Source organism: Ruditapes philippinarum, unplaced genomic scaffold (genome assembly GCF_026571515.1).
Source record: "Ruditapes philippinarum isolate M1 unplaced genomic scaffold, ASM2657151v2 ctg7377_1_1_1_1, whole genome shotgun sequence".
NCBI lineage: Eukaryota > Metazoa > Mollusca > Bivalvia > Venerida > Veneridae > Ruditapes > Ruditapes philippinarum.
This window is the reverse complement of record NW_026853575.1, coordinates 1-18,764: the sequence shown is the minus strand read 5'-3', so window position 1 is coordinate 18,764 and position 18,764 is coordinate 1. Positions and strand designations below refer to the sequence as shown.

At 31.2% G+C, this 18,764-nt stretch overlaps 1 protein-coding gene across 1 annotated transcript; it reads left to right on the top strand.

The window, feature by feature from the left end:
• Positions 1-1,727: 1,727 nt before the first annotated feature.
• On the top strand, positions 1,728-9,275 carry LOC132737241 (uncharacterized). Its single transcript, XM_060724500.1, has 3 exons — positions 1,728-1,977; positions 6,234-6,380; positions 8,796-9,275. Exons 1-3 carry the CDS (start codon positions 1,917-1,919, stop codon positions 9,062-9,064), a joined length of 477 nt encoding a protein of 158 aa, XP_060580483.1. The 5' UTR covers positions 1,728-1,916; the 3' UTR covers positions 9,065-9,275.
• The last annotated feature ends 9,489 nt before the right edge of the window (positions 9,276-18,764 follow it).

The following is an 18,764-nucleotide window of genomic DNA, read 5'->3' as shown; positions in this document are numbered from 1 at the left end:
TGATAGTAAAGGTAACATATACGTTGATAGTAAAGATAACACATACTTTGATAGTAAAGGTAACACATACTTTGATAGTAAAGATAACACATACTTTGATAGTAAAGATAATATATACCTTGATAGTAAAGGTAACACATGCTTTGATAGTAAAGGTAACATATACTTTGATAGTAAAGGTAACACATACTTTGATAATAAAGGTAACATATGCCTTGATAATAAAGGTAACACATACTTTGATAGTAAAGGTAACATATACTTTGATAGTAAAGATAACACATACTTTGATAGTAAAGGTAACACATACTTTGATAGTAAAGGTAACATATGCTTTGATAGTAAAGGTAACACATACTTTGATAGTAAAGGTAACATATACTTTGATAGTAAAGGTAACACATACTTTGATAGTAAAGGTAACACATACTTTGATAGTAAAGGTAACACATACTTTGATAGTAAAGGTAACATATACTTTGATAGTAAAGGTAACATATACTTTGATAGTAAAGGTAACATATACTTTGATAGTTAAGGTAACATATGCTTTGATAGTAAAGGTAACATATGCTTTGATAGTAAAGGTAACACATACTTTGATAGTTAAGGTAACATATGCTTTGATAGTAAAGATTACACATACTTTGATAGTAAAGGTAACATATACTTTGATAGTAAAGGTAACATATACTTTAATAGTAAAGGTAACATATACTTTGATAGTAAAGGTAACATATACTTTAATAGTAAAGGTAACATATACTTTGATAATAAAGGTAACATAACATCGTTTAAAAACTTTACATTATGTACCATTTCAGTGTATTTTTAAAACAATTTTATACATGTATGTATACGAGTATAAATGTATATAAAAATGGAACCTTTAAAGCGTGCTGTACATTAATAAATACTCATCTCTATGACAAAAGTTTAAGTTCTATTAACCACCACATATTTATTATAGGTTCACATGTCTCATGTGTTTTATTTCATAAACATGAGAAACTTCACAATTACCACCAACATCCACGAATAGTACATCATTAAGACATCTTAGTGTCATAGCTGTGTACTTATAGTCTTCTAGTTGTCAGATTCTACACATGGAAAGATCCACTCATTTGTGAATCAAACTGCAGAACTCAGGTCTCCACTGAAACAATGGACTACCATTCGCCTTTAATAAACTCAGTGGAACTTAACGCAAACACGTGCGTTGTTAAGTATAACCTTCCGCACGTTGATGGAATCCTTCCTATATAATGAAAAGTATATTAGTAACTTTGGAATCTCCTTAACTTATTGAAAGGGAGTTCTATTTTTACGGATATTGAGATAAATAACAATAGCTGTCTGTATTACGTCGTGCAGGCTGTCAACAAACAACATCTAAGTATTATAAATGTATGTTTTTATCCTCTTCAAAATAAAGAAAAGATGTTGTGTAAAAGCCAGGGTGATTAAAGTTCTTAATTGCCAAATTTATCAAACAATGTGATAAGGACAGCATCATTTAATACAAAAACAGACACACTTAATGATGCAAGCTGAAATTTGGCAATTACAATTCAAATCTTTTAAGGTTCATATACTGGCATTTCTTATATAAATTAATCGCTGGTAATCAAAGAAATAGATCCGCCCAAAGCGCCACAACAACGGAACTATTTGGGCAGCAGTTTCTGCTATCTTTGTTTACACTTTCGGTAAAATTAAGTTTCCCACTCTCATTTCCATGTTTGGTATTCTGATGGCCGTGTCTATCACTAAGATTGCAAAAAGAGACGCAAAACAAGAATTTTGAAATATTTCTACTTGACTTGAAGTTTCTCATTAGAACGGATCGGAAAATAATGGAATATTCTCCTATTTATTAGCCAAACTTTATCTGAAATAGACTGAGACAAAAAATGCAGCAAATGTATATATTAAGCACATTATTGTGTGCAATGGCTTTACCCGGAGTTCTAGGTAATATGCTTGTTGTTTTTATTTTATCTTAGATATGTTATTTTCATATAATTTTATATTCAACTATTGTACTTCGGCTTATTTAATATTAAGCCTAAGGTTATCTTAACGTTATAACCCAATTGTAACAGAACCATAACTTCTAATCTAATATAGACTTAATTTTTCTTATACACGTATATTCCTTAATAAACAGAAGACATGAACACAAAATATCTTTATTACGCGTCGTACGAAAAAATCTATGGTTAAAACGCTAAGTCACGACAAAACCAACGTAATGCGTTTGCGACCAGCATGGATCCAGACCAGCCTGCGCATCCGCGCAGTCTGATCAGGATTCACGCTGTTGGCTATCAGTTTCTCTACTTGTAATAGGGTTTGTAAGCGAACAGCATGGATCCTGATCAGACTGCGCGGATGCGTAGGCTGGTCTGGATCCATGCTGGTCGCAAATGCATTATGTTGGTTTTGTCGTGACGCGGCTCATCGTTTCTTGATACCCATTACGGCTATTGTTTTTTTTCTCTCGTAGAAATTTGCTTTGCGGCTGCTTTTATTTGTTTTTGGGCCAAATGTTTATGTTCAATATATTAGACAAATATAGTGCTGGACTCAAGTCTTGTGTATTGAAGGCTGAAATTAAGTTTCCGGCGTCATACTTCAGTGTCTATCTCCCCCAGCTTTATTTTCATCTATAATAAAACTATATTCCCATTTTTTCTCTCGCTATAACGGAAATTAAATATATAGCATATTACAATGAAGGGGTACAAAATAGTTTTCTGTAATCATAGAGGAAAAATATTACATGATTAAAAGTAAAGGAGATACAATTCCAGTGAGTTATTGTCTGGCATTATACAGTTTACGTCTTGTCGAATTGAAGAAAATTTACTTTACACGTTCATCCGATCGAAAAGTAGCAATGGTACGATTATGATTGGAGCTTTGTTCAAGCGATAAAAGTTATGTTTTTAAATCTTTTTATTTTGCCGACTGTCTCTGTACGTGTACATATGTAATCAGGTTAAACAACAAATAACGGACATTGTTTAAAGTGTTATGCAGCTTTGAACATGACGTAAATTTTATTTTAGCATATTTTATCTAGTACTGTACAATAAACTACAATTAATATATCACTTAATGTTATCCCTTTTTATTCAAGTTAAATGAAAATGGACAAGAACTAGATTTGAAATAATCTGATTACTGTATATAAATCATTGTATGGCGTGGATTTTTCTGTTATTTCTATTTCTTAAGTGTTAAATCATTTCCATACTGAATTATAGAAAGTGTTGAATAAAATGATGTGATGCAAGCTCTAGTGAGAGTTTTTTTCTACTGAATTTCAATAAATTTAGTAAAAAAGCCACACTAATATAATACATTTATTCTTGTTATCAAAAAACCATCATAAAATCCATTTTAGTCGGAAAACATTTTTAGAGCTTCTATTGAAAGGCTTTGGTGTTTGTTTTCGCAGTGTTTCTTTAAAGAAAATAATGGCGTCATGTCATATTATATGCACGGCCGTGTCATACCGTTTTTTACGTAGCCGACGCTAGAGGTTATTGAACGAGTGTAGAAATGATAATAAATTTATTGAACGAGTTGAATAAAATATCACGATGCTCATCAAAGGCATATAAGTTTATTCAACGAGGTAAAAATTTAGTAATGAAGCTTAATGAATGTAATGTAATTTTTATCAAACAGCCAAAATGAGAACAAAAGAATATTTTTCTCTTAATTGACGCACTTTCTCTACTCTAACGCTGACTTTTTATGCGCGATTTTATGCTACATTTGCTCAACGCATATCATGCAATATTGTTTTCATGCAGTCAAAAAGCCGCACGAATATGTGTTAAATATTTTTGTATAGTTCAGTTAACTGAAAGTTGTAATATTCCAAATATAGACACATGCTTAGTTTTAACTGACGAAAGCTATGTTGCCGCTTTGATAGTTTATAAAATAAATTACTAGTTGGATGCTATCTTAAAAATGTACAGATAAAACGAAAGTGAAATAGCATCTCTCTCATAACTGATTTATATCAGCTATTAACCCTTTCACTGCCATAGGGACGGCTTAAGCCGTCCCTGATATTTTCGGCGTATATGCCATATGGACGGCTTTAGCCGTTTCTACAATATTGATAGTAATAATAATAAATTAATAATAATAATAAAAAAATAATAACAAATATAAAGAAAATTATACGATCGACAATAATTATTATTATACTAACAGATTTGGAAACATATATAATTATTATAATACTAATAACAAATAATTATTAATAATAATTATATTAATTATTAATATAGTAATTTCTTAGAAAATCCTCTGGCAAATAAGTGAACAATAAAACAATAACCCTCTGGCAGCGAAAGGGTTAAGAAAATGACCGACTTCTGATGGATTTTCTAAAAAAAAATTATCTTGTTTAAGGCATAAATTGTGTTAGGGGATACTCTTAGTAATTTTTGCTAGACAATGCAATGCCGTGTGCAAAGTCTCAATTGGCATAAGATATTTTTATACCTCTGCATTTCTAAAAGAATTATTTTGAAATTTGCTACTTTAAAAGAACGTAGAATAAGCTTATAAGCAGAGATACAACAGAAGATAGTAAAATAGAACATTGACTTTTTTGTGAGTTAATAGAATATCAAAACCTTATTTCGTATTCATTTCTTTTAATTTTAGAAAGAATCTCTTGATATAAACGATTATTCAAATTTAACAAATCAGCGTCCCAGTTTTTATAGGAAATCCCAAAGGCTTTCATTAAGATTAATCGTGTATTTCCTAAGCACGAACCATCTCTGTAATTTTCCTGATAGCAGATACATCAAAATCGCTTAATTTCATATTCCAATGACTATAATGCGTGACTGCATGAAATTTTAAGCACCATTGTCATGAAGTTTGGACAAATGAAGTTTAATGTGTCAGTGAAACGGTCTTAAATGTTATTTTGGACTAGTTATGAAAATATTTATTGTCTACTACCACGCCCCGGAGTTACAGTTTTTACAGATAGACACATTCATACAGTGAATTTATTATGCCTGTAATATAATGTACAGGTTGATTTCTTGAGTTTTCTCGTACCTGCTTTCTAGATAATTTACTAAACATATCGCATTTCGTATGTTTTTTACGCACAAAACGTATTTTATGTTAAATGCATTTTAAACGGATAAAACTGCTGTTGCTGGTCGCCCCTTTACTGACAGTAGATTTGCATTTATAAAGGAAGGCAGGCCTTGTTTGTTATCACCATGCCAATGTTGTTACGGGTAGCTGGCATGATACTGAAGATTGTGTATCATATTGAACCTTTAATCCCTCGTTTGTAGTCAAGCAAAGGTGCGGTATTGTTTGAACATATAACTTATGACAAGATATATCTCGACTTAAACGCTAAGTGATTAACATTTGTGCGCCGTTAATACGGTTTTGATGTAAACATGAAATAGAAATGTATTTACATTTTTGTTTATACGAAGACGTACTTAAAATAGACAGAGATCTTACAACATGATATTTAGCTTGTTGACTTTCAGTACAATTAAGGAAATGGCTGATCCTGTTTTTTTGCGCCTGTCTTACACACTTCCTCTTGTTTCAGAATTAGTACATAACTACCCATTTACGAACTTGTACGCAGATGAAAAAGAATTCTTTCAGCACATTAAAGAGCACATACTGGATTAAAATAAAATTAAAGACCTGATTGCAAACGGCTGCTCTTATTGACCTTTATATAAACATACTTATACACATGATGACAATTTTTTTTTATAAAACATGATAAAAATGATTTTTTTAAACCGAATCATTTTTTATTTCATTTGGTTATCAAATTAATCAAGCTTCATACTTGCGATACTACACGCCTTTTTAGTTTTAAATCAATATAGGGTTACTATGGAAATTGCAAAAATTTACATCGAATGATGGGGAAAAATCCCTTATTATCTTTAACATGAAGTTAAAAAGATACAAGTAATCGATAGAAATATGTTTAAATAATTACTTCATCTTTTCAGCATAGGAAATATTCAGTATTTGTACAAACGCACTTTAACACAACCGTGGTCTTTAACTATTTTCATTTTTTGTGGGTTAGACATTTCTTGATGTAACATACTGATTACGTTGTACTTAATTACGTTGAAGTCCGTGGCTAAAAGTTATTGTTTTGTATATGTAAATAGTTTTGTTATTTGCAGGCTTTACATGCTACAAATGTTCCTATGTGACAATAACGGAAGGCAGCCGTCGGGACTGTATTGAGAATCCGTCAGCATTAGGATTCAACTCACACCTGCAGTGTAACTCTACCAGCTATTGTGTATTACAGGAACAATATGATATACGTAAGTTAAACCTACTAGTTTTACCTGTTCAACTTATCATAGAGAACCAGTCTGTGTTGAGATTATGATATACAAATCAACGTGCAGATATACAACATACTATTGTGTGGTAAAATTGTATTACTTGTGTTATTCATCGTAATTAAGAAATAAGAATTAATGTTAAGAAATAACATATTCCAAACTGTGATTTTAATTGCTAAATAAAATCACTGTTTGGAGTTCAGATGCGGCGAATTACTACCCGAGGGCGTAACCCGAATGATATATAATGATGCCCTTCCGAACGATTTGGATATATTATTTCGATTCTAACACGACATCAACAAATAAGTGTTGCTGTACATGATATCAAGCTAAATAGTCTGATTTGTCTTCGTACTAATTTTGAAAATTTGAGCGCGTCGCATTTTTAGTGTTTATGTCACATTTACGTCACATGTCAATAGTGATTTTATTGCATGTCCTATGTTCACTAGTGAAAAATGCGGGTCGTGTTAGAATAGAATGTTTTAGTTCCCTTTAAAGTACTGCAAATTGAACTTGCTTCTTTTGTGGACCTTAAATGAAATTACTTGGATGTGCATTCATTAGTAAAATAAATTGATATTTCAAAAGAGATGTCATCGTGAACTCATCAAATGTACGCCAACCGTCCTTACATAAATGAATTGAATTTCTGTAACTTATATATTCTTTCCGTGTTGTAAGATGCTGTGTCATGTATCAGATATACCCATAATTTACATTAATCTATTTAACGCTAAGCTTTGTATAGAATATACAAAGAAATTTACATGTACGTTTATATGTAACAGCTTAACAAAAGAAACATATAATTGCATCAATAATGTAAGAAACATGACAGCTTTACTATCTTAGTCAAGTAAAGGGAACGTTGAAACGACTTGCGGAGGGAAAAAAGAAAATATTGAATGTTAAACGAGTTCTCGAAAAACTGTTTTAGATTTGGATTTCATTTAGATAAAACAAAATCATGTCCGTGAAAATCAAATGCAAAAGTTGCTTGTTGCTGTTGCTGTTTTAGTACGTGCGTCAACACGTCCGTCCGGTCCTATACTGACTTATTGGGATTATTTAATACTAGGTTAAACTTAAAAATAAAAAGGTAATACTGAAGAATCGAAGTTGAAATATTTTTTTAGGGGCTATATCGTTTTAAAGAGATTATCAAACTATTTGAAAAATTGATCAATCTCAAAGTGACAGTGTATCGCGCTCAAATACCAGAAGTGTAGTTCAAAGGTCAACCGTATGAATGACTGCCCTTTTGCTTGTCAATCTCTAATTTTGTCATATGTTACGGATTATTAAGCAAGCTCACCGAGACAGTGTGTAATCTACAAGAATCAGAATAAATGTTAAATAACCGTAGTTCTACATCAGTTTGTCTGAACAATAACTCAGTCATTCCATGGTGAAAATTTTAATACGAATAGTTAGGCAGTATGCGACAGTTTGTTTAGGGCAGAAGAAGCAAGTGTATGATTTTGTGATAGTTCATGATCAAACATAGAGGTTAAACTTCAATTATTAGTTTTCAACTGATTGTCTAGACAATAACGATTTCAGTTGATGGAAGGTTTTTGAATTAATAAGACACACATAGATGACAAGTTGATACAATATGTTATGTACAGTAACGTTTGTGGAAGCCAAAGGGTTAGAGGTCACAATAAGAGGGTAAAAATGGAAAATGAATATGAAACAATTTGTCTGCACAATAAATGTGATATATGATGGGAAATTTTGAAATAATTTGAACAAATGCTATGTAAGTTGAAATGGGTTGGTGCTCTTATAGGTACCTTGCCGGTGTGACAGGGCCTGGAGCTGTGTTCACTGAACCTCCCGTTAACTTGTTTTCATCTTTTTGTGCTAGAACCACATTTCTAGATAAAACAGCCAAGGGAACGCATAAAAGTGTTATAACCATCAGTCTAAAAGAGTTTTTTTCCGATCAATGAACGCCATTTAATTGGGTATTTAAAAAAATGGCATGGCAACTATGATAAGCATGTTGGAACGATAGTGAAAACAATTCCACATAATTATTCTTAAACAAATATGTGGACTTGCTATGTTGTCCGTGGAGTTTTTGTTAAAATAATGTATCTAACATACTCCCTACTGCTTGTTTACCTTACAAAGCAAAACAATTTATTCTTTTGTTAAACTTAATTAACATACTGTAGCCGAGCAACACTAGCACGTGAACAAATTCTAAATGTTTTTATTGAAATGTTATATGATGATTGATTACAAACAGCTATGTGTCGTTTTATCTATTTCAAACGTATACCATCAGTGTGTCTGTTGAGATTTCAGAATAATGATCGGCAGTCTATAAACATTTTAGATAAAGAAAAGACTAAATGATCATGTCTATTTCAGATAAGAAAATGGTGACATCCTATTTCCGCTCTTGTTCCGGTAAATCATGGGGTAATGAGTGTAACAAAGATTGGAGTCACGTGACGTGCAAAGCTTCTTGCCAAGGAAACTATTGTAATGAACAAGACAGAGGAAAACGTTACGAGCCATACCTAGCAGAACATAAAGATGATTATTTATATGACAATGGATCTTCAGTCACATCAAACATTTATTTATTTGTGTCGATGGCATGTGTAGCGAGATATTATCAAAGGAAGATGGTGTGAGTGAAACATACAAACTACGACGCAGTTACAAATACAATACTATTGACACTAAAAATCGGCTATCAAATATCAATTGACTGTTCATGTATAGTCACATTGTAAGGCTAGTCTCATGATCTTAATTTGCTTTTCAATAGTTTTATGGATTGTACATATAAAATATTGTTGTTTGCTCATGCATATAAGACAATAAATTTCTATTTATACTTTATACACGTTTTGTTTAGATTGTACTCTGTACATACAAGAAATTAAAAAGAAAGCAACAGCAAGAAAACCCCAAAAACTTTGGAATATGCTATACTTAAGGCTATACAATACAAAGAGTGTTCTTTTGTTAACAATAAGTTATGGTTATAGTATAGCGAGAGACTGTTATGTGTAAAATATCATGGTCTGGACGACATCGAAGGTTTTTTCTTTACGGAAATGATCGAGGCCGTAAGGGGATTATTACATAACAGTCGAGTTCGATATATTATATTGTTTGACAATATTTACCTCTGAAACATTTGAATATTCAATGACCTTTTGTCGGTAATTGTCGGATTCCGAAGTATACCATACAGATTTTAAAGTATGACATAACGATATACATGTTGTATATGGTTGAAGTATAACATAAAGTTACCGACACATCACTTGCTAACAAGCCTCGGTGATAAGGAATTAAGACTCTTAGTTCCAAAGTGAAGATTGTAGGTTCGAAACTTAACGAAACAATTCTTTTTATGTTTTTTTAATTAAAAATTTGCAAAACTAACTTACATGTACTACTAAGTTTTTGTGCCTAACTGTACAAATGGAAATTATGTAACTTGATCATAAGTTGTTAGATTCTATTTCTTTAAATAAAATACATAAGAAATTACAGAAATGTTTCGTCCATATATGCTACATGTAATAAAAAGATAATAAAAGAGATCTGAAAAAAAAGTTTGTTGAGGATTCTACCTTGCAATATCGCGAATGCTTTGCTATCATAAATACCACTAGGTCATCGGAACGTTAGTATAAACTAAGGTATTGACAACATTCCTATCATTAAACGAAAACGCTTCCGAAAATTAATGAGTCTCAGGTCAATATTGCCTTATCACATGACAAACAGAAATAGACATACAATTTTAATATATATATTTTGCTTCCCCACTCGGAACCTCGGTTACTTTTTATCATGTCAATAACCGATTTTTGTTTTTCTTTTTGTAAACCCCTGTATTAATTGTTACACGCTAGTAGTACGCCACTTGGTCAGCATTTTTAATGAAGTGCATAAATATGGATTTTTAGATTTATTTCAATGAAAACGATTATTGTTATTTTCTCTGGGACTTGAAATGAACAATATTGCAATTATTGCTACTATAGAGGCAGTGGCTCCTAGCACAAAATTACTTTCAGGAAAAAGGATTAAAAGGTTTATAAACAAGTCATTCATGTCCCCAGTACCCCATTATCTATAACAGTTGAGGTTCATCAAAGAATAATCACCGCACCATGCGATAATACAAAACAAGCAAACATCCGGACACATATATATTTACTACCCCTGACCTTTGATGTATAAACTGCTCAATGATATATATTTACTATAAAATATCGTTTCATGAAGCTAACCACCCGAAAACATCATCCTTGTAAGGTTATTGTAGAATGAATCGATAATTTGCTTTTGTAATATTTTATAGTACTTTTTACGTTTTGATTATTGCTATACTAATTTACAAAGTAAACAAAATACAGCTAGAATATTTGCCCGATAATCCCGAGTAAATTGCATCATGTTTGACGTAGACGATGTCTGGATTTTATAATGAAATCATTCAGACGGATCATTTTCATGGATTAATCTTACATGAAAAATGTTGATATGGTTTCCAATGTGTCAACGTTTATATCAGATATAATAAATAACGTTTATTTAAGATGTGATAAAATACAGAAATGTCAAAGTCACTGGTAAAATAAATGCATCTGAATGAACTGAAGAACATTAACGTTCCTTTTCATGTAAAATGTTTATCCAACGTTTAAAGCCAATTCAATTACGCAGTGATTTATAAATCGGAATTAAAAGTTTTAATTTAGTTAATACAAAGAACGAAATGAATCAATACAGAGATTTTTAAATTTAAATCTGAATATAATGGGTATTCCCTTTAAAATCACGAGTATTTTTATGAAATAATTCTGCAGGTAATCATTTAAACACAGAGTTGTATAGTTATAGGTAACTAAATCTTTTTAAGCTTAAAAAATGATTAACGAGATTGCAGTTGGGCGGATAGGTGAATGTGATTATGATGGACATACTTTATACTACATGATACTTCCCAAAGTAATATAGCATAACGTAACGTAACGCAAAGGAACGGAACATAACATAACTAGCATAGCCATAACAGAACAGAACCAGAACATCTTTATTAACTCAAGTTACAAAACAATCTGGAAACAAAGTGATCCCTCGGAAGCAGTAATCAAAACAAAACTACATGCAAATTGCAGACTCGATTTGATTGAGTATGTATATGTATACAATATCCCTTACGCCCCACAGCACCGGCTTTAGTGGTACTCAATTCTCAACACTTAATAGTGCTGGCATCAATGATCCCGAAGGACCAGAAAAATAACACAACACTAAACATATAACATAACATAACATGACATAACAGAGTTTATTCAGCATTAAACATAGCATATAATGAGAAAAATGTGAATTAAGGTATGCGGCGTAAGTTATATTTTGACACTCGAAATGTATGCATAAAAGATGCGGCATCAAAATTTGCATTGATATGTTAATATGTGATTTAAACTTTCAACAGAAGACATTTGTTTTTCCAGTTTACAAGTTATTTTTCTAGCAATAAAGTTCTGATGATAACCATTTAGTAACTTCGTAGAACATATTCATTTGTATAACTACCTAGTACGGCATGGCTAAAAGGTTCACGCATCGGACTTACAACAATAGGATCGGTATCCGCGTGCGTTCAACCCATTGTTAGGGACAAGCGGTTGTTTCATTGTGCAAGAAACGTTACACTATCTGAGTGGATTCGAGTGGACCTTTCAACATATTTTTTTCTAAAAATCAATCTATACAGAATAAGCTATTATCATATATGTTATATTCTGAAGTTTATATAGAAGTAAGCTTAAGGAATGTAAGGAGGTTATGATAAAGATGCACACAACCAATCTATTTTTGAATTGTAAACTGAAAGTAAGATTATGTCCAATAGTTTGTTTGGGAAAAGCACAGTCATGATTTAGTACATGTTTGTCGCGGGACGCACACTTAAGAGGTAAAATAAAGCATCTGGATACAGTGCAGGTAATTAAATGCAGTAATGTTATAAATCCTTGTGAAATAATAACGAATTAGATTCAATCATTCATAATTCAACATTATGAAGTAGGCTGCTGATCACAATCAGAACTTATTTTTGCAGAACTATAACCTGAAAAAATATCTATGAAAATTTGTGATACTAAATAGATACCTTTATGGCATAAAAAATAATAAAGTTAATAAAAATTACATCAGCAATTTACACAGAAAATATAAATGTGTCCATTATCCAATAAAAAAAAAACAACGTGAAATTTCTATCAGCAATCAAAATTGTCAGTAGTGTTAAGAAGTAATAAACTATTAAGAATCAATGCATCATGTTTTAACATTTCTTTAAATTACATCAGAATAATGTATGCCATTAGGTAATACATTTGTCTGGCTTTTTTTCGTACATTATTGGTTTGATGTAAGTGTTTAACCGTCTACAGTAAATGGGTATTTACGATGCAAAAGGGCAAGTTCATGTTATGGGTTCATATTATAAGTTCAAGTTAGTTAAGTTTGGACTTCCAACAAATAAATGTTGTCTGGCTTGCCAAATAAAGAGAACATTACGTGTTTTGAGCTTTGATTCGGGAAATCATAAGTTTGGTAAAATCAACAAGCTCCTCAATTTAGGTTAATAATGATTTTATCACTTTAAATAACGTTTCTTTTATCCGACCACTATAGTAACACTGTATTTCTAAGCAGCTATAATGAATACTTGGGTCATTATAGTTGTAATAGTTTATTTAATGTACTGGCTTACTTAATTGTTTCTTACAGTTTAAATAATTTTGAATTACTCGGAGGATTTCCTCTGTTAAGATTTATTTGTGCATTTTTTGATTGTTATTAAATTCACTGCATGGTAAATAATTTTATTCTATCTTGTCTAAAATTTATGTGTGTTTCGTTCTTATCTTTGTTCCTTGTTTCTGATGGACTCGTTTTTATCTTTTAGATAATTTGATAAAAAGACAGTAAAATCTAAAACGGCTCTAATATCTTAAAATTACCTTTGATAGTTCATATTAGATTTTCTGTATAGGCAAATAAAACAACATTTATGAATTAGTGAATCATATAATGTAATGAAAAGTTCTTCAACTTCAATCAGATGTCTGCAGAAATGTTTACAAACTGAATTTACTCTATATGATGCATGTTATGAAAGCGTTATGTATTCAATAGAAAATTTGTATAAAGTTCGTTTAAAGAAAGTCAGATTGGCATTTTATTCACAATGATGTTATTATACTGGCTTCCTTGATAAAGTTGACGAGTACATGTTTTATAAAGCTTTGTTGTTCTAATGTATCATGTACAAAATACTCATTTACAGAATTGTCCGTTGTATAAAACATTCAATAGACAAATAAATCGTGGATACATTCATGTCTTGAAATATAGATACGCTCTGTCGCAAATTGGGTGATTTTTAATGATTCGAAATATTTCTCTGAATATACGAAAACATAAATCTAACAGTATTGAACATGGTTATTTAAACAATAACTTTGTATAGACAGGCGTTTATTTTCACCCACACAGTGTCGTATTTTGAAAATTATTAGAAATTATTTTATAAGTTATTTACAGGGCATCATTATGGATATCATCGAATTCAAAACAGTAATATAAAGTGAGAGATCTCTATATACTTTCAGAATTAAACAAACTTTTTCTTACTCTTTGATATCGATCTGGCATGTAGAATGTATGAAACTTGTTTGGTTAGTTATAACATGGGAAATATTCTTGCTGAAATTTTCATAAATTTATTGCTAACTCTCTTTATTATTATTCATATAAATTCTGTTGCTTATTTTACATTTTTGTATGGAATACTAAATGAATGATGGACATATTTCTTGATTATCTCAAAAGTTATATGACATCGTTTACGAGACGGTGTCTGTGTTTTCTTATTAAAATTATTGAGGCAGTTTTTCCCCTAGAATTTAATATTCATTCAACAAGTCGATTTGATTCCCTTGTTTCAAGTCTCAGTTCAATACAGACATTTACATAACTAGATTTAACCAATAGGTTTTGGGAGTAGACGTACTCTGTTTTAATGGTTATAAAAGAAAAAGGTTACATCGCAGCATGATTTTTTATACCAACTACTTCATATTGGTCATGCTCATATCAGAACATAGTTGTTCTATTAACCATGACCACTTAATCATATAAAACTCTTTCTGATTCAGTGAAACCAGAATAATGATATGCATTTGCAATTAAGTTGATTCTATTTACATATATAGATAATGAATTAATACGCATCAACATACATGTGATTGTAGTGAAATGATCTTAATGTTTATGACAAAAGAATATTCATACGAATTAAAATGTGTTACAATGACATATTAAACATGCACAGAATGAAATTTCCGGAGCTTTACTCAATAATACGAGTCGGTATGATAATGCATAAAATAAGTTAAAAACTCACTGTTTTCGAGAAAATCAAAACTCTTTTATCAACAGGGTTAGCAATTTTTCTATGTCTAAGACTTTACAAAAAAATAAATAATCTGTAGTATTGTTAACGATTCATTGAAAAAGTGAGCGGCTAAGTCATATACAGCCTAGAGTTTCTAATTGATGAGAATTATGCGTGATAACATTATGTGTCAAACGCAATCTCATTAAAATCATATCCTAACTGTCGCACCACTACTCTTCACTAGCGGAGACTAACGGAGCAAACACGATCATCTTATTTTATTGAGTTTGTGTCAAACGCTTTTGACAAATAAGCTGAATGATTTAAGTTTAAAAACTTGTAAATCTTCCACCAATAATTAACGTCAGTAATTAATATCTAATGTATCATGTTTGAAGCATGCACGCTAAGATCTTTCCTTTGGGATAAAGTTTTGTGATGTAGGAATATTAATGAAAAAACGGAATTAACTTCAGAAATAGATATCAATTTTGAGTGATTTGTTGTTGAATAATGCATTGATCGAATTGAAATGCGCAATAATTTAAAAGGAAGGCGTAGGCCTGGATGACTAATTACAAAGCATTTGAAAGATAAACCGTGTATTATAATATAATAACGCGCACAAAATTGATAGCTATTCCCTAAGCAGCAATCACAGCCGCCACCACCGCCACCGCCGCAGCAACATCATCATCGGTAACAATGATATTTATTTAGCCATTAAACATTGAAATTGTTTTAACCAAACTTTTTAATTTACACGATATGCATATATTTCAAATATCCGACATTATTCTCCGTTAATATTAACCTTACTTTCGCAATATGGAAGGCAAACATTGTTTTAATGTCTTAATGATCGGAACATTTTATCCCTTAGTTTAATTAGATTTAATGTTAATCCAATCTTATTTTTATTTATAAGTCAAAGAGCTCATTTTATTGAAAATATTCTTTTTCTGTTTAGAAAACATGTATAAATATCACTAATAAACATTTATATTTTCTGTTGATTGTTTTACATACATCGTTATGTACATTTTCAGTTATTCTCCTGACAATTCGTATTATGATGAGATATTGATTCAAAAGTTATGACAAAGATACATTAATTTATAATGATTTTAATGTAAAATAATATCAATCAACTTGGAAGTCAAACACATGGTAAAAACAACATTTTAAAATACTGTGACGCTTATTTGAAATTTGTTTCATTTACCGTTGATATTTTTAACGTGTTACTTTCCACTTGGATGTATTAAAGTAGGACTCGTGATAAATGTGAAAGCAAGGATGCATTCAATCACTGATATATGATTTATCTTGTTTGCAGCATCATAGTGGATTAAGTTTGATAGACAATAATTTGTAACGTGGATTTCTGACAAGTATAATCCTAAGAAAACTTAATTACCCGCCCATAACTTAAATACGGATTAAATCATGTTGACAGTTATCTAGAAACGTAGAACGTTTAAGAATTAATTATAAAATATTTCAGAATCACATTTGTATACAACTGAACTCAATGATATGCTGATATCTTGCTTAAAGAAAAATTTATAACACCGTTTCTCAGAAAAGAATACATTTTCCTTCTTTAGGAAAGTAAAACTGCGGTTTAAGATTTATAACAAATTTGATTATCATCGTCTACACACTTACGATTATTCAATTAAATGCGACGCGAAATTTCTATCAGCAATCAAAATTTTAAGTATTGTTTAAAAGTATTAAACGATCAAGAATTAATCCATCATGTTTTAACATTTCTTTCAATTACATTGGAAATACGTTTACCATTTGGTAATACATTTGTCTGCCTTTTTGTGCTACATTGCTGCTGTGATATAAGTGTTTCACTGTCTACAAGAAATGAGTGCGACGATGCCGTGGCAAAAGGCAAGTTCATGTTATAAGTTCATGTTAGTTAAGTTTGAACTTCCAACAAATGAATGGTGTCTGGCTCGCCTAGTAAGGAGAACAATACGTGTTTCGATCTTTCCTTCGTGAAATCATACTTTTGATAAGATAGGATATGTAAATGTAGATTTGTCAAAATAGCTCCTAAATTTATTTAAGCATGATTTTTTCGTATTAACATATTGAAAATAATGATTGGTTGATAAAAAATGATGTAATGTTAACCAGAATACGTTTCTACATGTTTGATCAATAAAGAAAGTTTAAGCAGTGGTGATGATTTGATGTAGCTATACGGGAAAGAGCTGAATGCCGACAGGGCTTTACTAGTTTAAGTTGTTTATAAGATAATTTAATACAGCTTTGACGCATGAGTTGCGTTAGTTGTTGACAGGTACAGATTTAATACATGACTGACAATCGCCAAAAAATTAAACCGAACATGCAAGATGCTTACAGTTTTAGGCTTATTTTGACTGATTCGACAGCCCAGTCAATGAACCTTTCCCTATTTCTGGGTTACGTAAATGTCTTACTATAAGTAAATTCACATGTGATTTAATTGGATTATTTAAAGGGTTCCTTTTATTCGACCATTATGGTAACACTGCATTTCGAAGCAGCCAAAAATGAATTACTGGATTACTTTTGTTGTAATTATAGTTTATTTTTATGTCTCGGACTTACGTAACTGTTTCTTACAGTTTGGATAATTTGAATCACTCGGATGCTTTGCTCTACTATGTTTTTTGAGCATTCATACATGTAATTATTAATGTTATTGCATGGTGCATAACTCTGTTCTATCCTGTCTACAATATATATGTGTTTTGTTGGTAGCATTTTGTTTCAGATAGACACGTTTGTATCTTTTAGATGATTTGATAAAAAGACAGTAACAACTAAAATGGCTTTATCTTAAAATTACAAGTTACCTTTTATAGTATATATAAGATTTACTTTATAGGCAAGTAAAACATTTATGAATACGGGAAACATATAATATGATCAAATATATTTTAGCTTCCATCAGATGTCTGTGGGATTCAACCAAACTGAAACGTTCAATTTATTGATAACTCCCTTTATCATTATTCATATACATTATTTTACTTCTTTTACATTTTGTCATGGAATACTAAATGTATGCTACACATGTTTTCTTGATTAACTCAAAAAGTTTTATGCCATCGTCTACGGTGTCTGTGTTTTCTTGTTACAATTATTGAGGCTGTTTTTCTTAGAATTTTATAGTCATTCAACACGTCGGTTTGATTCCCTTGTTTGTCCCTTTATTGACCGCTTAATCGTAAAAAACTCTCTTTCTGATTCAGTGAACCCCCCATAATGATATGCATTTGCAATGAAGTTGATTCTTCTTACAAATATAGATAATGAATTATTACGCGTCAACATACATGTGATTGTAGCGAAATGATCGTAATGTTTATAACAAAAGAATATTCATACAAATTAATCATTTGCTACGATGACATTGTTACAGTGGCGTTCAGCCTAAACCTAAAGGTGATTCTCACGGTCAGTACTTTTTATGAGACACCGTTTTATTTTGCATGCTTTTTTCCATGCCTTTTTTTTGAGCTGAACTCTCTCTCTTCTCTCCTGGACTTCGAACTGGTAACACACCTTTCTCTTGGAATGGAGACATTCAACTACAGTTGATATATCAGGTAAGTGATTTATTATCATCATTTACTTGGTGCAAATTGTAATAATTGGCGCTGCGAGCAGGGTTCGAACCTGCGCGGGCAATGCCCAAGATGCCTGAATTCTCGGGTAAAAATGATAAGGTATCTTGGCGCAGTTTTATAGACAAGTTTGAGCGGACCGCAAAAAGACGAGAATGGTCAAAAAGTAAAAAGTTAAATCGTCTTTTTGATTGTCTTACAGAGAACGCTCTGGAATATGCCAACAGGTCAGAGAAAAGACATAAACATAAA

Coding starts and splice junctions, on each gene's coding strand:
- LOC132737241 (XM_060724500.1), top strand. CDS start 1,917: ATGCAGCAAATGTATATATTAAGCACATTATTGTGTGCAATGGCTTTA. Junction 1,978..6,233: donor GGCTTTACCCGGAGTTCTAG/GTAATATGCTTG, acceptor TGTTATTTGCAG/GCTTTACATGCTACAAATGT. Junction 6,381..8,795: donor ACAGGAACAATATGATATAC/GTAAGTTAAACC, acceptor TGTCTATTTCAG/ATAAGAAAATGGTGACATCC.